This window comes from Lacerta agilis, chromosome 8 (genome assembly GCF_009819535.1).
Source record: "Lacerta agilis isolate rLacAgi1 chromosome 8, rLacAgi1.pri, whole genome shotgun sequence".
NCBI classification, from domain to species: Eukaryota; Metazoa; Chordata; class Lepidosauria; order Squamata; family Lacertidae; genus Lacerta; species Lacerta agilis.
The window spans coordinates 60,379,845-60,400,866 of NC_046319.1; the positions used below are offsets into that span (position 1 = coordinate 60,379,845).

General features: G+C 45.2%; 1 protein-coding gene across 1 annotated transcript in view; it reads left to right on the forward strand.

The window, feature by feature from the left end:
- The first annotated feature begins 7,279 nt into the window (after positions 1 to 7,279).
- MAN1C1 (mannosidase alpha class 1C member 1) overlaps positions 7,280 to 21,022 on the forward strand; it is a 125,633-nt gene continuing 111,890 nt past the window's right edge. The window contains 3 exon segments of the mRNA XM_033157799.1: positions 7,280 to 7,504; positions 7,506 to 7,983; positions 7,986 to 8,071. Of these exon segments, the coding sequence (XP_033013690.1) occupies positions 7,442 to 7,504; positions 7,506 to 7,983; positions 7,986 to 8,071 (627 nt within the window). The 5' untranslated portion in view covers positions 7,280 to 7,441.

The window sequence follows — 21,022 nt, forward strand, 5'->3', positions numbered from 1 at the left end:
GTGGGTTATTTTGGTTTTTTTTTTTCTTCCCTAAGCTAACTGCAAATCTGGTTTTGGCCTGTTGAACTAATAAATATGTGAAGAAAGAGAAGCTGGTTGGGGGTGGTGATAGAGATTGTATGAGCTCTATCTCTTTCTTTATAGGAAGAAAATAAAATTGAAATTCTAAAGTCTCAGGAACAGATCCCTATGTTGTAAGCCAAAAATGGCTTATCTCCTGAGTTACACCAATAAAACTCAGAGACAAGAGGAGTTAGGAGTCCATTGTTGTTTATTGCAAAGCAATAGGTTACAGTCAAATCTTTTCGCAATACTGCAACCCCGCCCAACAGGCCGGGCAGGGGTATTTATAACATTTCAAACAAAGGATCAGTTTCATAAAGCAACAGGTTACCATAACTTCTCTATTAGAAGCATATTCTAGGATTTATAGGGGTTCACATTCATTACGGCCCTTAGGGCCACTACCACACCTAGATTTCACTTAGAATTCAAGCTGTTCTGTGCAACAAAACAAATGCCTGAAATAAAGTTGATTTGCAAGAATACAAATTTATTTAAATGTCTATTTAAAATACATTTCTGCCTGTTAACCTGGGATCTGTTCGTTATTTAGAGACGTGATAAAAGGTGATTGATAATAAAATAACAATAATTTATAATAAAAAGACTAGGTCTTCAAGGATGGAGTTGTAGGCACCTTAGTTCTACTCAGAGTAGACACATTGAAATTAAGAGCCTATTATTCATAGGGAAAAGGTGAGGTATAAATAATAACACTTCAGTGGATCTACTCTGAGTAGGAACAGCATTGTCTATAACCTATGGATACCTGATTATTTTTTCTCATAAAAATACAGTATTGTGAATAGTAGCAAATAGATGACAAATGTATTTTCTTCATTAAAAACATTATATAGGTAAAGGTAAAGGGACCCCTGACCATTAGGTCCAGTCATGGCCGACTCTGGGGTTGCGGCACTCATCTTGCGTTACTGGCCGAGGGAGCCGGCGTAGAGCTTCCAGGTCATGTGGCCAGCATGACGAAGCCGCTTCTGGCGAACCAGAGCAGCACATTATATAAATTTATGTAAACGATCAAATATATTATATACCCAAAAAAACCTTTGTGTCAAATTACACTAACTTGTTAAGCCCCTCCCCCAGTCTCCTTAACACAGCACCCTATACTAACATTATCACAAAACGTATAAGCATTAATAGAAACATCCAGTAGAATCCATCCAGATCCTTCCAGATTTCATGGGGCAGCCTCTCATGATCCCATGTGCCAAGTGGATAAGACTGCCTGGAAAGACTACAGACATTTTTGTCCCATATGTGTGCATCCAGAAGGCACAATTTCATGCTTCTCATTACCTCGCTATATGCCAGATATCCACATGACATGGATTTGAACGGCTACTGCAGAGGAGATGGAAGTGTCTTCGCCAGAAGGACCAGGCCTGCCTTTACAAGACAAGCTGGAGGATTACAAATAAACTTAATTACCCTGTCAAAGTTTTTTTTTTTGCCTCCAGTTCTGTCCATAACAATTGCATGTCTCTTCCCTCTCCTGGCTTTTTTCCTATAACAGTAGATATTAAATTCAGTTTTTCTTATGGCTATAAAAACTACTTTCTTTGAAATTATTTCTTCCGGTCCTGCTAAAAATAGACCTCATAATACAACAAGATTCCATTCTCTCTGTAATTACACCTTGGCCTTCTAACTGTCCTTTCCAGTTTATCTTATCAGTTTTTCATAGATCCGGCCTTGATTGAATTACAATAGAGGGGGAGGCTTGGTTTTCCGTGTTACACCTCCCCATTCCAATTTGCTTGTTTTGAATGTAATTACGTATTTATCCTTGAGGCCAGTGATCTACCTTAAAAATGGAATATCCTATTTTTTACATCCTTTAGACATCTTCATTGTATGTGCAGCTTCTCTTGTGTACATCACCCTTCATTTTTCATGAAGTCACTCTGCTCTTCCATTTATGGACTCAAGTGTGTTTGTTCTTCTTCATTCAGGCTCTGCAAACAAATTATAAGCTGCAGTATCTGATTGTTTTAGCTTGAGAATCAGATAGTTTGCATTATCTTATTTTTGCCTTAAATATCTTACTCCATCCAGCAATACTAGGCTCCAGTGGGAAAATCATGGTAATTCCAGCTCAGTCATAGAGTTCACTGGGGGCACCTCCTGAATGTTAATATTTTGCAGGATGGATTCAAGTGCATGCCAGGAAATTTAGGTTTCCGTGATTAAAGTGGATTAAAGTGCTCTGTTGCCCTAGCAGAAGCAATTCACTTAAAAACAAACAAACAATTATTTGCAGTTAGGAAAGTGATGGAGAAATGCATTGGAAAAGTGTGGAATTAATGAATGAATAACCATAGCTGTCAAATTTCCCTTTTCTTGCGAGATATCCTATTCAGAATAAGGGAATTTCCCTTAAAAAGGAGGGAAAGTTGACAGCTATGTGAATAACACAATGTATGAACACCCTGCAACCAAATCAGGATAAATGTGGGGTCAGTGCTCATTGCAATATAAAGTCCCCGTATGCAAATCAGAACGAATGCTCAGTAAGGCAGGGTATAATCTTACCTCTGCATAAGCTTTGTGCAAGCAAATCAGGATGAATGCTCAAGAAATAGATTGTCTGGATGGCAGGAGAATGGGTGTACAGTGGTACCTTGGTTTACGAACTTAATCCGTTCCGGAAGTCCGTTCTTAAACCAAAGCATTCTTAACCAAGGCATGCTTTCCCATAGCAGTGGGGGACTCAATTTACAAATGGAACACACTCAACAGGAAGCGAAACCACTGTATTATAGAAAAATAACTCTTCCCCAGGCTGGGGACTCTGGCAATTTCCACCACTGGTGTTGGCTCAGGCTCCCTGTGTGGGAAGCTGGATTTGGAAACTGCCTCCCATTTCAATTTCCACAGTACCTCTGGGCACCAAGTCAGGGCATAGGAAGAAATTAAAGTGACAGGCAGTTCCAGGTTTTCTGGTGTAGATCATACTGCTGCTGCCACCACCTACCGTAATATGTCTGCTGGGAGGGGCCCATTGATGTAGGAGGGACCCCAGAAAGAACACTTTGCTAAAGTTGTCTTTCAAACCTGCAGTTGGTCTTAACTCTTTCTCTCCCTATCTCACAAGGTTGTAAAGCTACAAGTTGTTCTGAGGTTGAATTCCTCAGAGTAAAAGCAGGCTGTAAATATAAAATATTCCATTGTTAAAATTAGTAGTTGTCAACCTTTTCAGATCTTGGACCAGCCTTTAGTCCAAACATGCACTGAGGATGCTTCTGCTGTTGCAGCTTCTTAGATCAATACTGGGTCCCAATCCACCAGCTGAAGACCACATGTTTGCTTATTTTATCCCATTTCTGTATTAGTCACTTTTCAGGTCCAGTCCCTCACAAATTGATGCATAGAGAGAAATAGAACAGCATAAGCTCAGGGAGACTATGAGGCACTGAGCAGATTTATTCAAATAGATGCATAACAGATACTGGATTTGATGACCAAAATTTTCTTAAGCAAAGGCAATATTAAAAAGGATAAGTTTAAGACCTTTTTAAATGCCAGAGCTGAAGGAGCCAAATGATGTTAACTGGAAATGAGTTCTACAACCCTGTGACTACACCAAAAAGGCCCTGTATTGTGGGCTCACCAACTTACCGGTAATCAATTTCACCTGAGAACATGCAAGCTGGACCTCAGATGCAGATCTTAGACCATTGGACAGGGTAATATGGGTGCAAACAGTTTTACAGGTAGTCCTGTCCCAAAATTTTTAGGGTCTGAGAGGTTAGTACCAGAACTTTAAATAGCCTGGTAGCCAAAGCAAGTGGTGCAAATGTGGTGCCACATGTTTGCGTATGTCATCAACATATTGATGGCAGTGCAACCCAAAGCTTCGAATGACATCCCCTCCCCAAACATGGATGAGAAAATGCAATGGAAGCGGCAGCATTGTACCTATAATAGTGTATTTGAGGGAATGTCTGCCCAAATTCTGTTAGAAAGTCTACCCTATTCTAGACAAAGAAATGTCATGTAGATACACAGATGAAACATCTTCCTTAAAAAGAGCAGACAGTTTGAAGTACTACAGTATGTAAAGCAGGAGCAATCCACCTTCTGCTGAGGCAGTTTACAATTTTAGAGGACTAAAACAAATGATGTAACAGTTAAAGTTAGGGGAGGGGCAGTCCAGCAGGAGCAGACCCTGATGTTGTCTGTGGCTGCCTGCCCCCCTCCCCCCACAGAGCATATGGTGTCTGTGGACCCTGTGGGGGAGGAGGGGACAGTCTGGCTGGAGCAGGTCAGATGATGTCTGAGTTGTAGACCCACAAGATCTGGAGGGCCCAGCGTTGGCTATCCCTATTTCAGTCCCCTAATAAACAGTTGACAGCACCTGCAGGTTTTCGCATCTTTTTCTGTGACCCTCCTCCAAAACCAAACCATGCACAACCCAATTGGTTCTAGGTGGGAATTTTTTACCATTAAGAACAGCATGTGCAATATGAGAATGCTTCAGCAGAATCACAAAACTGATCTGCAAAAAGTGCAACAACCTCAGCTAGCCTCAAACTGGCGTTGCCAGCGCGGCATATTGAGAAATTGATTTTTAATCCAAACCATTTTATTACACACGTTTCCGAGAAAATGCATTGCGACATAATTAGCCATTGTGGACTGGGAGGAAATGGACTCTAGTTCTGGATATCGTATCCCATAGGACGTGTCAGCCTTTAAGGTGAAACCAGACTCTGCTGTGTTTATTAGAGATGCGGCTCTTACATGAAAAAAATGGCACGCCCCAACACGTGTCTGCATCCTTCACAAGACGGCCACCCACCCGCTCCCACCCCCGCGTAACGCTCCGCCGCCCTCTCCAACGATCTAAAGCATCTCAAACCAATCAGAACGGGAAGAGCTTGCCAACCAATAGCGTACGAGTGGGAGAAGCTCCAGCCGGCCGCTGTGGTAAACAATAACGAGAGGGAGCTCGTGCCTGAGCGATAGTCCTGGTGCGCCAATCAGTCGGGGAGTAGCCACACATACCGGCCCAATAGTGGGAGGGGAGGCGGGAAGAGGGGGAGAAGCGCGCGCCAAAACTAGGCAGCGGCGGCGACGCGCGCGTTCTCTCTTCCTCTCGAGGGGAACATCAACCGCTGTGAGGGGGCGTGGCCTGCGAGGGGGAGGGTGTGCGAGCCAGGCGGGGCCCACGCACGGAGGCGGGGCCGGACCGGAGGAGGCGGGGCCGGCTGGAGCAGGAGCTGCTGCTGTCGCAGTAAGAGCCGAGCTGCGGAGGGGGCAGCAGTAAGTGCAGTCCAAGGCTGGCCAGCAGCGCTGTTTGGACCTCCAGGAAAGATGCGAACTGGCATCCGCTTCGACAGCGCTGTAATTGCGTTTGATGAGCCTGGTGCAGTTAGGAGGAGGGAGGTAACCGAACCTGTAATTCTTGGATGGGCAGCGCGAAGTGAGGCCCGCTGCCTCTGGGAGCTGCCTGGCAGCAGCCTTATTAGTGGGCACTTAGACCCATTGGCAGCGGGAAGCGAGCAAAGGCAGAAGCAGCCTTTTCTCTCCGCTTTCCCAACATCTGTGCCCAGACAATAGCAAGACCAGAAGGGAGGCAGCGATTCAGAGACTTCGGTGCCTGAAGGGCAGAGAGAGAGATTGGGGCTGGGAGCTCAGGCAACTAACTGTCCGCCCAGCCCAATAATGAAATGCACAATTTCCCTCCCACCCTCTCGCTTTCTCAAACCGAAGTGTGGATCTCCGATTAGAGCTGTGGATCTTTAGTGTATTCTCTCGAGGCTTTTTTTTTTTTTTAAAGAGACAGTTGCTTCCATCCAATGAGCAAGGAAGAAAAAGTTGTGAATCGTTTCTTCTCTGAGGAGGAGGAGAAGGAAGGAGGAGCCACGAAAGTCGGGATGCAGTTGCCAGATGGTCATAAAACGAGAAGAAAGCAAGCAAACAGCTACCCGACGATTTTCTTTAAAAAAGGAAATTACTCTGCATTAGGTGCATTTGCTTGCAAGGAGATTCCCACGAAGCCTTACCTAGAGACGAACAAGAGGGGTATTAGCGATAGTTTGACCCCCCTTTTTTTCTTTTATTCCCTCCGCCCCATCCAAACCCCTCCTCTAGCCCTGTAGATCCTCCCCTTTTCTTTTTTTCTTTTTGGAGGGAGGAGGAGGAGGAGGAGGAGATGAAACGTTCGGCTTTTCCCTAAACAGCCGGCCGATATTGCCAGAAGAACCCCGATCTGGGAAGCCTCGAGGATGCGGCTTGCAACAGACGAAAGCTGATGGTGAGTCGGGAAAAGAGCGAGCGAGAGAGGGCGGACTGAAGTGGATGGGGAGAGAAGGACGGAGGGGGGCTTGCAGACAACGCCGCACTTGGGACAAGCCGATCGCGCCCCCCGTGCGCAACAGCTCTCTTGTGCAGAGCGCGCCAAGCTCCCGCTCCTTTCTCTGCAGAAATGCTGCATCATGAACCCATCAACCCATCCGGATCTGCCCCTGACCAGACAGAGAACAGCACTCCTGGTGCTTAATAGTAGGAGCAGTACGCAAGGAGAGGGAGCAAGGCGGCGTGGATGAAGTAAAGGAAAGGGAAAGAAAAAGAAGATCCGCCAGATACCCCTCCCTCCCTTTTTGTCTGGCCAGGGCTCCTCCATCCTGCTGTCTCAGGACCCTTAAGGAGGCAGCGATGCCTCGGCCGTAGCCTTCGTGCCAGAAGGGGGAACTCCTCTTATAAGCGTGTGCGCGAAGAGGCGGCAGGAGGGCAGGCAGGAAGAGGAGGCTGCTTATCTTTCCCTGCGTGTCTCTCCGCTGAGCATCTCGTCAAGCAACTCCTCAACTTCTTGCCCAGCTGGAAGAGCAACCCGGAGCAGCTGCTGCAACTTCTCCAGGGACCAGGGCTGCAAAGCAGAGTGGGACGGTGGCAAAGAAGCGCGCCCGGGTGGGTCCCTCTGTGTCTCTGTTCCTGGGTTGTCTAGTCTAGACTGAGACACGTGTCCTTTCTCGAAGAAAGCCAATTGTAACTCTAGCTCGGGAGAAGCGCGCATTTTCACACTTCTGCACCACCACCCTTTATTATTATTATTTTTACAACCGGGATTTTTATTTTTATTTTGAAGTCCCTGGATGGATCCACTCAATGGAGCAGGGCGCGCATTTTATTAAGCATATAGCTCTCTCCTCTCCTCTGAGGCAGTTGATCCCAACCATCTGCCCTTTGATCCCGCCCGGCAGGTTGCTCGGGTCGCCTGTCTGAAGCCCCGCTGGGGTTTGCTGTTGCCGCTGCTGCTGCTGCGCCGCCGCCCTCGCAGCCTCCTCGCGCCAGGTCCGGTGGCTTCGATCCGGGGTGCTTCTCCGCCGCTGGTGCCGGGCCTTGCGGAGCGCCCATGCTGCTGCTGCGGAAGCTGCCGGGCATGCCGGGCTGGCCGCCGTCGGCGCTGGGTCTGCGGCTTGCCGCAGAAGTTCCTCTTCCTGCTCTTCCTCTCGGGCCTGCTCACGCTCTGCTTCGGGGCCCTCTTCCTGCTGCCGGACTCTTCCCGCTTCAAGCGCCTCTTCTTGCCCCGCCGAGGGGGCGCCGGTGACGCGGGAGGGGAGCTGGACGGGCTCCGCAGCCTCACGTCGCCACCGCCACCGCCGCCTGGGGCCGACCCTGGCCGCCGCCATGCCGCCCCCAGCCCGCCCCAACGCAGCCGCCGCCCCGCCGCCGCTTCGTCGCCTCAGGGACCCCAAACTCCCCCAGCGCAGGCGGCGGCGGCGGTGGTGATGGAAGCGGCCGCCGCCACTTCCACCCGCCGAGAGCGCCTCAGCCCGCTCCACCGCCAGGGGCCGCCCGGGGAGAAGAAGGCGGCGGGAGCGGGAAGCGGCACCGGCCAGCGCGGCCCCGCTCCGGCGACGAGAGCCCCGCTCCGTTTCGACTACGAGGTCTTCCGGCGCAGCCTCGCCACCCGGTGCTGGGAAGGAGGAAAGGCGGCACAGAGGACCCCGAGAACCGAGTCCGGCGCCTGAAGCTCAAGGAGGTGAGTGAGGAGGCTCTTCTCCATCTCCCCGCTCTGCACACACAAACACACTCTCTTGACATCTTTTTCCTCTCCTGCCTTTCCACAGGTTTTGCCGCCTTCATTATTTAATTTCTGTTGACTACTTCATTAATTAAGATACTATCAATGGGAATGGTCCTTTTTGCAGAGTGCCTGAGAAATGACAGGTCACTGCCTCAAAGAGCCTACATGCTCTATATCAGCTATCTTCAACCTTTCAGACCCAGGACCCACTTTTCACCCAAGCATGCGCATGGGGACCCATTTCTTAATCTTTCCCCATATATTATCATGGTGGTACTGCTCCCCTTGCGACCCACCAGTTGAAAACCAGTGCCATAGATGAGGGTAGTCAATATGGTGATGTCAAAATACAACTCCCATCATCCCTGACCATTGGTCATGTTCGCTGAGGCTGATGGGAATTGAAGTCCTCCACACCTTGAGGGCGCCACATTGGCTACTGTTGCCATAGACAGGGATGAAACAATTCCTTAGGTGTGGAAGCTCTGCTTTTGAATCCTGTATAGCTTATTAATGTGAAATGGTTTTCTGGCTATGTTCAGAGGTATGGTTTTCCATCAGGGCACCTTTTGCACACTGGAAATAGGTTGCAGGCTGAACCCTGGCTCAAATACATTCCACCTTCATTTAGTACTGTATAGTGCCCTCTTCCTTAACCCCTTTGGTTACCTTTCCACAGCTCCCCTCTGTCCCCACACCTCCATCTCATCTTTTGAGTGCATTCAGAGTTAATCTGGAATTGTTACTATTAAGTTGCTCTGTCTTCACAAGTGTTTGGATTTGAGTTCCTCACTTTGCCTCATAAGCATGTGTTGAAAGGGTGGGAACAACAGACTGGCTTGAGACTTCAGTCTTAAATCCACTTATCTGGGAGTAAGTAAACCCCATTAAAACTTGGAGGGGTGTGTGTAAAGCATATTGTGCTGTAAAGCATATAACTTGGAACAATTTCAGATGTGACTTTAACAGGTCATGCTCTGCAGACCTGTGTTGTGTCTGTTGGTCCGCTAATACTAATGGGGACACACATTGGTTTTTCAACCATGAAGATGTATGCTGAAGAGCTGGCGACCCCTGAAGCTCTGTGCAGTGTGTTTCTGTGATGTACGTGATTTAAAACATGTTGAAGACTACAGGTTCTAGAGAGTGTGTGCAACATGGGGTTGTAATGCATAGCTGTTAAAATTGTGAAGTGGCTTGCAAAAGGCATGTTGAGTGATAAGTAAGCATCTGCATCATATCTTGAGTATTGTGCTTTTCTCATCATCACAATCCCCTTCCTTAGGTTATGCCTTTCACCTCATTGCCTCTTTAGGCTTCTGTTAACTGCCCATTAATACTCCTGTTGTCCACTCACCTTTTCCATGTTCCCAATTCCTTCCTTGCATTCAGCATTTCTTGACTTTCTTATTCCTCTTACACACTACCCTTCATTCCTCCCCTCTCATGTTTCCACTTAACCACTCTTTCTCTTTTTCTGACTTACATTCCATTTTTGCCGTCAATGAGCATGGTACACAAAAATGCACTCTCTCATATTTTGCTTCTTTTGTTCTCCTACCCTCATTTCAAAACTTCATGCACCATATTAATACACAATATGAACTAATCCCTTCTCACCTTTAGTTAGTGAGCCCCCTCAACGTTGCTGCTCATTTTTGTATTTTTTCTTACAGTCACCTGTCAATTCTTTGTTATCTCATGCTGTCTTGTGTACAAATAACAGTTTTTCAGGTAATATAGTAGAGCTTATGGTGCACACATGTCTTTTTTAATTCTGTTATTTGTTCCTGGTGAAACAGGCTTTGGAAACACAACAAAAGCCTGCTAAACCTATATAACCAGAAATTAGCATGACAGAAGCAGTTAAAATTGAGATACTTGCCCAGTATATATATTATCAGGCTTTTTGAAAAGTTATCTGGACACAGCTATAGCTAGTCTGTTATATTGGTTTGGTCCTCCTTCAGTTCATGTTTCACCAGGATCCCTGTGTGTGTTTCACCAACATTCCCCCATTATTCTTACTTGTATTGCATTTTTTCTACTGATCATTCTGGCTTTTCAAATTCCTTTCCTGTGGTTTTATCCATTCCTGCTTCTGCCACCCATCTACTTCTACTTCCTTCTCTTCAATACCAGATTGAGATTCCTTTTCTGGAGCTGACTTAGCACTCATCCCTTTGAAATCACATGTCCCCTGCACCTCTCCTCTTTGCTTTCCCATAGAGCAGATATGAAGGAATTCTAATAAGCTGGTAGCAGGACACAATAAGATGAAACTGAGTAAAGAGAATCTCTGGTTGGATGTTCGAGAAAAACACTGTAGAAATTGAAATGGCTCTTGGGAAATGGTGGAAGTTTGGTCAATTGAGATGCATGAAACCAAAACTTGATGAAGTGTTTGAAATAGATAGGGTGAAGAGGCCCAGGAGGTCATCCCAAGTCCAAAGTGAACCTTTCACCTAATGACAAGATTACATCAGCCTCTCTATGACCTGTTTCAACATTTTCAAACCTTGGACTCAAAATTAATCGCACCTTGCCACATAGGACCCACTCCTGTATTTTGTTTTGTTTTTAACTGCACGTGTTTCTACCTTTACCCCTTTCTCCTCTTGCTTTCTCATAACAAAAATAATGCTGCTGGTGTGACTCACATTAGGTAGGAGATCAGTGGACTACCTCTCCTCAGCTTAGTGTGCAGAGGGCTGGGATGAACAATTTGCACCTCTGCCAAAGGAAGGACACACAGCTGTAGTGCACATGTAGGAAAAGTCAGAAATGTATTGCTAGCTCCTTTGAACTGGAGCGGGGGGGGGGCCTGGCCCTAAACTTGACCATCGGTGAGAACCTGTATTTTCCTCAAAAACCCATTTTCTCAAAAGGAAATGTCATTTTGGCACATGTCCACACTACCAAGGTGCATGTCATTTCTGGTTAAAGCAACCCTCGATTCCCAATGTTACAGGCAACAGAACAGACATAGATAAAAGCCCGTGGGAAGCACTTGTGTTTGACCCAGTGCGGCCTCTCTCCCTTTGTACGGTATGTTGGCACCCAGCATTTGATGAGACACAAGGAGAATAATAGACCAGATTCCACCATGTGTCTGTGTTGGACTCCGAACAATCTCGCTTGTCACGGTGGGTTTCACACGTGTAACTGAGGACAGAGATTTGGCCCCGTGCCCACAGTGCATGCATAAAGGACTGGCTAGCAGCTTTGCAAAAGGTTGACCTAGTTAATCAGCAAGCTATAGATTCAATGCAGCACTTGGGATCCTTTGGCTCCACTGGCTTGGAGCAAACCTGAGGTTGGCAACAGATGCTAATTCATAAAGCGCAGAGATGAAATGGTGCAAGCATTAATTCTCTGGATCAGTTCCTCCATCAAACATCTTTGAACAGGGAGGAAAGTCTAAATGTAGTAGAACAAAATCCAGGGTGACAAATCATGGTCGCAACACACCTTTTTATTTATTTTTTAAAAAATATACAATATAAAATATTATTTCTGATTCTGAGGTTTTTGATCAAGTCTTGTAAAGAAAGCAGTGCACTAACAATAAAATTCTAATTTCTCTGCCAGGCAACCAGACAAAATGCACCCGGGGTGCTCGTTTTTCCTTACAGTCCCAGGCATAGTTGAGATTAGCTCTGCCTGCCTGTTGGACTGTTGTTAGCAGCAGGGAATTGAAAGAGGACTGCTGCCCCCCTCCCCGCCGCCTTGGTTTCTTCCACACTTGGGAGTTAAGGCTCCTCATTTGTTTCTCGCTGCATTGCAAGCTTCTGAGGCCTAGAGCATGCTGGTACAACAGTTTCTCTTAACCACAGTAGCACTGCTTTATAAAAGCCAGCACATACAAACAGGTTGAAAAAATGAGTAAAGCACCTCTAAGTTAGTGGCACTTGAATCATGAAACCAAGGCTACGTGTGAATTTTCCTTAAGCTTGCATCTCTAGCAATTTTTAATGTACAATCATGTCCATCATGATTTCTCCATAAATTAAGAGTAATCTATGCAAGGCTGCAAAAGTGCTTCACCTGATTCAGAAGAGCTAGCATCTCTGCATCTGTGATTACTTGGTACCTAACATTGAAGGGCCTACATTGCTGTCTGTTAAGAGGTAGCTTTGAAAGCAGTGTTAATGAAGAAATGGATCCAGACAAATTCATCTGGATAGCCCACCCAGGATTTGAAGCCATAGCTCCCCCTGTTGCCTCACAACCCTTTGGGAAGATTTCTAGTGGGGACAAAGATGCAGCTTCTGTCCTAGAAACTGACCTGATTGTTACATCTGTAATGACTCTTCTGCAGTAACAGAATTTGGTCCAACATATGCTGTATTCTGGATACATTGAAATAATGTATGGGTTAATTAATGGGACTGTGGTATAAATAATCTCCAAATATCACATTCTATCATTCTGGTTTTAACCAAATCCTTGAGTGGCTTACAATTTAAAAAATCCAGTAAAACAGGTTAGAGCACATCACATACCAGTTCTAAGCAATAAAATACGAAAACAGCAGCAAACGTTCAATATAAAAATAAGCAGATCAATTGTTTGTTCCTGAAAAGCCTTCTGAATCATAAAAGCTTTTGCTGAGTTGTGTTTGAATTCTTGTTACCTAATTTTCAGATATATCATGTACTCAAATTCAACATAAAATACTTGCATTGTTATAATTGAGTAAAAGTCCTGCATGTTGTTTTTAAAGAACTTCGTTTGTCATCTTTTCAGCTGTTGGACTAGGGAGGTTACTGTGCAAAACAGGAAAAGAGGCTAGTTAAAGATAAAAAGTTGAGTTTTCAGCAATTGTAAGGACCAGAGGAAGGAAATGGAACATTGGGGTAAAGATAAAAATGTGTTAAAAAATAGTGAAAATCTTTGCAGGAAAGAGAAGGCGACAGAGCTCTGTGTCAACCTTTAGGATAGATTGCATCTGTTGATTTATTAGTGTGATGCAATTTTAGGGAGTTGCTGAGAAGGCACTGAGATTTGTTGGATGGCGTGTCAAACTGCTGTGTACTGTAAGTTGTTTCTTAGGCAATAGACACATGAAAATGCTTTTGCCAGAAGTTCTTGTGCAATGAATTGGTTTGTGACTTTAATTTCCAGATAATTCCTTTAATAGAATTTAAGAATCAGAACAAGGAGAGGTTAGTAATGAATCTGGAACATTTTCAAATGCAAGTTAGCAATGCTTCACATTCTTTTATCTTTTTTTTTTAAAAAATATGCCCCTGAAATGTTTACATGTATATTTAAAGTTGGGTGTGCATGTTGACAAGTCAGAATTTACTAATGTGTACCATATTGTAAGGTTCTCAGTTAGTTGCTCATGAGTAAGCAGCCAGGTCTCCGCTGTTTCCTTTATTGATTTTATTGTGCAAACTATGTACAGTGCAGAGCTAAAAAGTTCATGTCTGTATCAAGCGGTGTCAAAATCCGGGAATGGCCCCTTCAGGTTCTGACCCCAACAAAAGAGTTTTGGTATGCGAAAACCCCGCCTTCCATCCTTTCTTTTCACCCCACGACGTCTTTGGGGCAACGGAAATTGCGTTCCGTTCCCCTGTATCGCCCTCAGGACTGGGGGAGTGCTGGGTCTCTCTTGCATCCCCAGAGCCTCTACTCCCTTTCCCCTGTGAACTCTGCCCCTCCTCGCTGGACGTCTCGCCGCTCCTCCTGCTACCAGAAGAGGTGCTGCTGGCAAGGTGGGACTGGGGCTCTCTGTAGCATCCAGAGAGCCCTTCCAACCTTGTGCTGCATCGGGACAGTTCCCTGACACATATAGAGATTTTATTTTATTAATTAATTTAAAAAAAAAAATTCTATCTTCCCACAGGAACTCAGGGTGGTCAACAGCCAAGCAGTAGAACAGGACAATTAAATAAAAATAAAAACCCATTTAAAGCATTTAAAAACAATAATAAGATCTAAAAACATGTAAAAACAGTCACATATCCTCACAACTCTTCTTTTCAAGGTTGCCAGGAACAGCTTCTTTTACTCTAAAATGCCTGGGTGAACAGGAATGTGTTTAACTTCCTTGTGAAAGTAATTAATGAAGAAGACAGAGGTACCTTACCAGGGAGGGCATTCTGAGAACAGAACTGCTACCAAGAAGGCCCTGTCTCAGATCAGTGGCAGGATTAGCAGGGCCTCCCCTGCTGATAATAGGACCTGAGATAGTATTGGGAAGTATCTTTTAGATATTTGGGTCCCAGGTAGTTTATGTCTTTGGGATTATGTGCTGTTTCTTGCTGTGTTTACATTTAGTTCTAAGCCTAGGTTTGCTGCTGGATAATGGATTAAACAACCACAGCACTGTTTAACGCTCTTGAGCCACTCATTCCTATACTGATTTAGGGAAGGGTTCAGGTGTTTGTCAACGGCCTCAGGATGCAAACATGGTTGCTTCAGGGGGGGGGGACTTGATAAGTTCAAGGAATTCCAGGGACAACAGTTGGGCCATTCAGTTTATTCATTAAAAAAAATTATTGGAGTTGTCATGAAATCTTGTATCTCAAAAGAAAGAAAGAAAGAAAGTGGAATTGAGAGCCCTTAAACTTTCTGGTGTTTATTGACTACCCCCCCCCCCCCGCAGTCATGAAAATGTAACCAATCTGAGGATGAGGTGAGTTGCAGGAGTATTTTGTTGTTGTTTCAGTCGTTCAGTCGTGTCCGACTCTTCGTGACCCCATGGACCAGAGCACGCCAGGCACGCCTATCCTTCACTGCCTCTCGCAGTTTGGCCAAACTCATGTTAGTAGCTTCGAGAACACTGTCCAACCATCTCATCCTCTGTCGTCCCCTTCTCCTTGTGCCCTCCATCTTTCCCAACATCAGGGTCTTTTCCAGGGAGTCTTCTCTTCTCATGAGGTGCCAAAGTACTGGAGCCTCAACTTCAGGATCTGTCCTTCTAGTGAGCACTCAGGGCTGATTTCTTTGAGAATGGATAGGTTTGATCTTCTTGCAGTCCATGGGACTCTCAAGAGTCTCCTCCAGCACCATAATTCAAAAGCATCAATTCTTCGGCGATCAGCCTTCTTTATGGTCCAGCTCTCACTTCCGTACATTACTACTGGGAAAACCGGATAGCTTTAACTATCCGGACCTTTGTCGGCAAGGTGATGTCTTTGCTTTTTAAGATGCTGTCTAGGTTTGTCATTGCTTTTCTCCCAAGAAGCAGGCGTCTTCTAATTTCGTGACTGCTGTCACCATCTGCAGTGATCGTGGAACCCAAAAAAGTGAAATCTCTCACTGCCTCCATTTCTTCCCCTTCTATTTGCCAGGAGGTGATGGGACCAGTGGCCATGATCTTAGTTTTTTTGATGTTGAGCTTCAGACCATATTTTGCGCTCTCCTCTTTCACCACCCTCATTAAAAGGTTCTTTAATTCCTCCTCACTTTCTGCCATCAAGGTAGTGTCATCAGCATATCTGAGGTTGTTGATATTTTTTCCGGCAATCTTAATTCCGGTTTGGGATTCATCCAGTCCAGCCTTTCGCATGATGAATTCTGCATATAAGTTAAATAAGCAGGGAGACAATATACAGCCTTGTCGTACTCCTTTCCCAATTTTGAACCAATCAGTTGTTCCATAGCAGGAGTATTTAACTTGGCGTAAATGGTTGTAGAAATAGCGGCCAGGTAGGCTAGCTCCAGGTTTCAAGACAGCCTCCTCCCTCTAGTATTCCCAGAAGATCTTCAGAAGTTGCTGAACTACAACTCCCATCAGCCCTATTGAGAATACCTGATAGCCGGGGATGGTGGAGGTTGTAGTTCAGCAACATCTGGAGGGCCAAAAGTATCTCACACCTGATATATGAAATAGGTGTATGCCTTTCTCTCTCTCTCAGGAAAATTAATCCTGTAAGCATTGTGCTTGTTGAGCTTTGGTTCTTTTAAAGAATAAGCTGTTACTCAGAGGCAGCTTCTTAACATGCCTCATGGTCCAAAAAATTATTCATGCAGTGGCTTTCTGGGGACTGTCCCTGTAGGGTCCCACTCCTATACTCTTGGCCTTCTATCAGCCTGGACTTCATTTGTATACACTAACAAGTTCTGGAGATCTTTTGCACTTTTTAATATACTTTTTACAGTTTTGATGTGAGGAGTACAGTGTACCATCAGCAAAGGTTGTAGAGTTCGAGTGTGCATGTCCTATTAGGGGCTCTGCAGCTGGCATGCTATTCGCAGTGGTTGTTGAAGCTTTTGCTTTCAGGGAACTTGCTCTGTGCCAAACCCTTCTATGTTGATTTGCCAGTTGAGGAATGCCCTGAGCCCCTGCCGGTGTATTGTGCAGGATTCTGATGTGCTCTGTGCTCTGTTCATGTGGGGATCTGGGCAGTTCTGTTGTGCTTTGCTATTGGTCCGCTGATTCAGTGTGCAATACAGAACATAAATAATGTTCTCCTTGCTGCTGCAAATTGGCCAAGAAAGATTGGCAGAGGTAGAGCAAGGAGTCTTTGAGGAATACTGTTATAACATCACTGAGGAACTTTGATAAACTTTCAAGGACCCCCAAGTTCCCTGGAATACAATTTGCCAAGGCAATTCCTGGCTTCATATTTGGCCACAGGAGGGGGGACTTGCACTTTATATTAATTTGGAAAGTTGCTTTTGGGGAAACTTTCTGTACATTGGTTTGCACATAATGTTCCACAGCTGCACAAATGATAAACCAAGGAGGCTACAAGCTGCAGTTCAATACAGACAGCTGTTAATGTTTATTAAAAGTGAATATATTGTAGGCATGATTTTAACGTAGTAGGAGAATCAGAGTTGTGTAGAAAACTGCAATATCAGGGCACAGAATTCAGCTTTCCGGGTATGTTTCCTTCCTTCCTTCCTTCCTTCCTTCCTTCGAACAAGTTTCTGGTCCTTATAATCATACAGCTGTTTGAAAGGCTGTGGACATACCTGGTGAAATTTCAGAACATCAAGGAGCGGAGATGTACTTTGTCATAGAGCGCACAAAGAATTCACATACTCAGTCCCTGGCAACTCCGATAAAGGATCATAGGGAGCAGAAGTTGTGTCCATCAGACCTGGAGAGCTTGCCAGACACTAGGCCACATGGACCAATAGTTTGAATTGGCATAAGAGAACTTCATATGCTCATTTCCATTGATTTACACAGGCATTTCAATATTCAGAAGCCTTTACGTATTTATCTAGCTGACGCTTGCAACAACTCTTTGAATTCATTCTTGCCCCAGAATCGGTGATTTGCCTAAGGCTCTTCCCCCCCCCCCCCAATCAAAGTTCCAAACAAAGAATTTCAGTGTGTCAGCTAAGCACTCTTCCTGGTTATCTTGTGTCACTGTTTCTCTTTGGAAACATGAGCCCTGGTCACCATAAATGATGATCGCCTGTGATGTGCACAGTAACATTTCACAGGATGAAAGACAGGTGGGTCAAGAAGTTATTGATTCTCTGTCATCCCATTTCAACCTGTGATTTCATCCCTGTGAAACTGTATCCCCTGGGCTGGTCTCTTAGTTTAAAAACACTATTCCATTCTATGTAGGTCCAAAACTCAAATAACTGTTCATGTCCTACTCCTTACCACTAGAGTAGCCTTCCCTAACCCAGACTGTTTTGCACTCTATCATCCCTGACCATTGGCAGTGCTGGGTGAAGCTGAAATCCAAAACATCTGAAAGGCACCAAGTTGAGAAAGATTTCTATACAGCTGGTGTGGGAATCTTTGGTACTCCATATGTTGCTGAACTACAACTCCCATAAATCCCATGCTTGCAGGGGCTGATGGGATTTGTAGTTCAACAGCAACGTGGCAGACCAAAAGTTCCCCACCCTGCCAAAGAGAGTAAAAATAATCTTCCTTTCTCAGCTGCAAGTTGGTAGACATTTTGCTTTGTACCCGAGAAGTAATACCTGAAGGAGCGTCGCCTGTATACCTCCTGTATACCTGAAGGAGCGTCTCCACCCCATCATTCAGCCCGGATACTGAGATCCAGTGCCGAGGGTCTTCTGGCGGTTCCCTCACTGCGAGAAGCAAAGCTACAGGGAACCAGGCAGAGGGCCTTCTCGGTAGTGGCGCTCCCGCCACTGTGGACGACTCCTCCATCACAGGTCAAGGAAATAAACAAGTGCCTGACATTCAGAAAATACCTGAAGGCAGCCCTTTTTCGGGAAGTTTTTAATGTGTGATATTTTGTATTTGATTTCTGCTTGGAAGCCGCCCAGAGTGGGCTGGGGAAATCCAGCCAGATGGGCGGGGTACAAAATAATCAATACTATTATATTAATAATAATAATTTAATCCTTCACTATATTTCCCTACTGTAGAAAGGTGAGTACTCATCTAGAGAATGCCTAAGATGAGGTGTGTTACTTCTGACAGTTGCTTGATTGCTTCTTAGAGGTAAGAAATAGTAAAACCACCTCAGCAGTATCTGCAGTACTGCTTTGTTTTCTTTAAAAGAGCTTTCAACCAAATATAGGAATAATTTCATCTCCTCAATTTGTCTCTGGAAGCTGATGTCCTATAATTGGATCAGTAGTGCATAGTTTCAGAGGAGAAACTCTAAATTTTTAACAAGTGCCAAATACTAGTGATTAATGTTCAAAAACGCTGTCTGCGTGGTGACCGTAAAAATTACATAGTGGGATTCTATATTTACGTTCACAATGATTTTTTTCAGATCAAATCGCTTGAGTTGCAAGTCAACATGATTGGCGGTCTTGCCCCACCCCCCCTAAGGCTGCCTTCTTTGGAAAACACAACCAGAGATCTGGAAAGCTAAGCGGTTTCATTTCTGCCTCTTGTGTCACTGTAAGCAGTAATAAAAGTGTTGTGCTGTTGGAATTGAGCAGACAGTTTGCTAGTAATGGATGAGGCAGAAGAGGCTTCCTTTGTGATGTCCTTGTTGGCTTGACAGGATGGGTGGGGTAGGGGTGAAAGAGACCAATAGGAAAAGAACAGATATGGCCCCCTTCAATTTTCTGAGGTCTAGTCATAAGGATTGCATTAGAGTTTGAGAATCAATTATCGGACACTGGGAAGGAGGAGTATTTTTTGTTTTTGCTCTGTGTCATCTGTTTGGAATCTTCTTTTGACTGGTAGCCTCTATACTTCATATTCTTGTCTATTTATGAGTCATTCCTGCGGCTTCTTTGGATGGGGGAAACCTGTTCTGGGTAGCCTAGCAAAACAGCTGACTCCAGAGGGCAGCAAGACAAGGCAGTGTCAGGGACTGGTTGGACACAGAGGAATAGTGGAAGGAACCAGCTGGGGAACCCCTAAGGGAAGAAGGCTCAGAGTCTGGGGATTGGTGGTGGGATGATGATGAATGGTCTGAGAGAGAAGACTAGGAGGAGTAGGTATTGGAAGCTAAAGAGGTAACAGGGCTTAGTGAGAAGGGAGAGTCTGTGGCAGAGAGAAGTCCAGAAGCAGGAGAGTGGGATGAGGGATGCTAAGAAGCAGAGATAAGTCAGGCTGGTGAAGAAGCATGGGTATCACTCCTGCTGCGACAAGCTCCCCTCCCCCTGGTCTCCCAGGACGTGGAGAGGCATGAAGCAGGAAGAGTAAAGGCAGGTATGCAGATGCGGTCTCGGATTGCTTGGGAAAAACCCTCAAGAGTAGGGGACTTAGGAAGGCATGGCAAGGCCGGGACCTTCAGTCTCCACAACTGCCTTACAGGGGCAAGACCCACTGAAGAAGAGTTGCTTTGCTCATTAGGCCTGGCACACCCTTGGTGTTTTTAAATAAAGAGTTAACTTCACTTACTCCATGTCATTTATTGCTGGTTCGCTCCTAACAGGCAGATGCATGGAGCCAAAGTCATATGAGAAAGCTTCAAAGACACCATATGATCTTAGTGTTACCTTGCAATCTTCTCTAGGGGTGTCTAATAGCCATTTTGTATTTGCAGTTTGTGTGGCAAAAGGGGTGATACCAGTGCTAGATCTACTTAAAGTAGACCCATTGAAATAAATGGACATGACTCACTTAAGTCCATCAGCAGCAGACGGTCTAGTTCAGGGGTCAGCAACCTTTTTCAGCCGTGGGCCGGTCCACCGTCCTTCAGACCATGTGGTGGGCCAGACTATATTTTGGAAAAAAATATGGAACAAATTCCTGTGCCCCACAAATAACCCAGAGATGCATTTTAAATAAAAGCACACAGTCTACTCATGTAAAAACACCAGGCAGTGTTACTTGGAGTGCTGGGGATTGAACTTGGAACCTTCTGCGTGTGAAACTCTCCCACCAAGTTGTGGCCCTTCTGCTGACGGGGGTGTTAAAGAGCCCAGCAGCTTATTGGATAGTGCAGGAGACTGGTTCCCAGAATCACTTCCATGTGTTCCATCATGGCAGCTGGGTGTGACAGAACAGAACCGTTAACATTAAGCTTAGTGTGGTCAAGCTGCCCTTTCTGTACTTCTTTCCAAAAGTAGTAACCTGCTTGCCCAGATTATCGTAACAGCAGGTTTATCATATGCCTAGTACCTTGCCTGCCTGCTTACATCTGCATCCCATGGAACATAAGAACAAATGGCAGGTAGCAAGCAGGATTAAGAAGATTTACTGCAATGCAGGAATGGGGAAATAAAGAACATGGAAGATGTAGGGAAATGGGTCAAGTTTTTTACTTCTTGGAAAAGAAGTAACTTAACTCTAGAAATGCCTATATAGCAGCTCTGTGTATCTTACAACACGCAGTTCTGTTCAAAGTGAGCACTTAATGTTCTAAGCTACCTTGGAGACCAATTAGAATTTTCTCTACTAAAATAGATTGGATCACATGTGGTTTTGCTACACAAGGATAGTTGGCCTGTAGGAAAAAGTATGTCTCTTAGGAAGTGTGGTGTGAAGGTTTATTTTGCCATGAGTGCACAGGATGGAAAGTTGCTGTGCATGTGAAA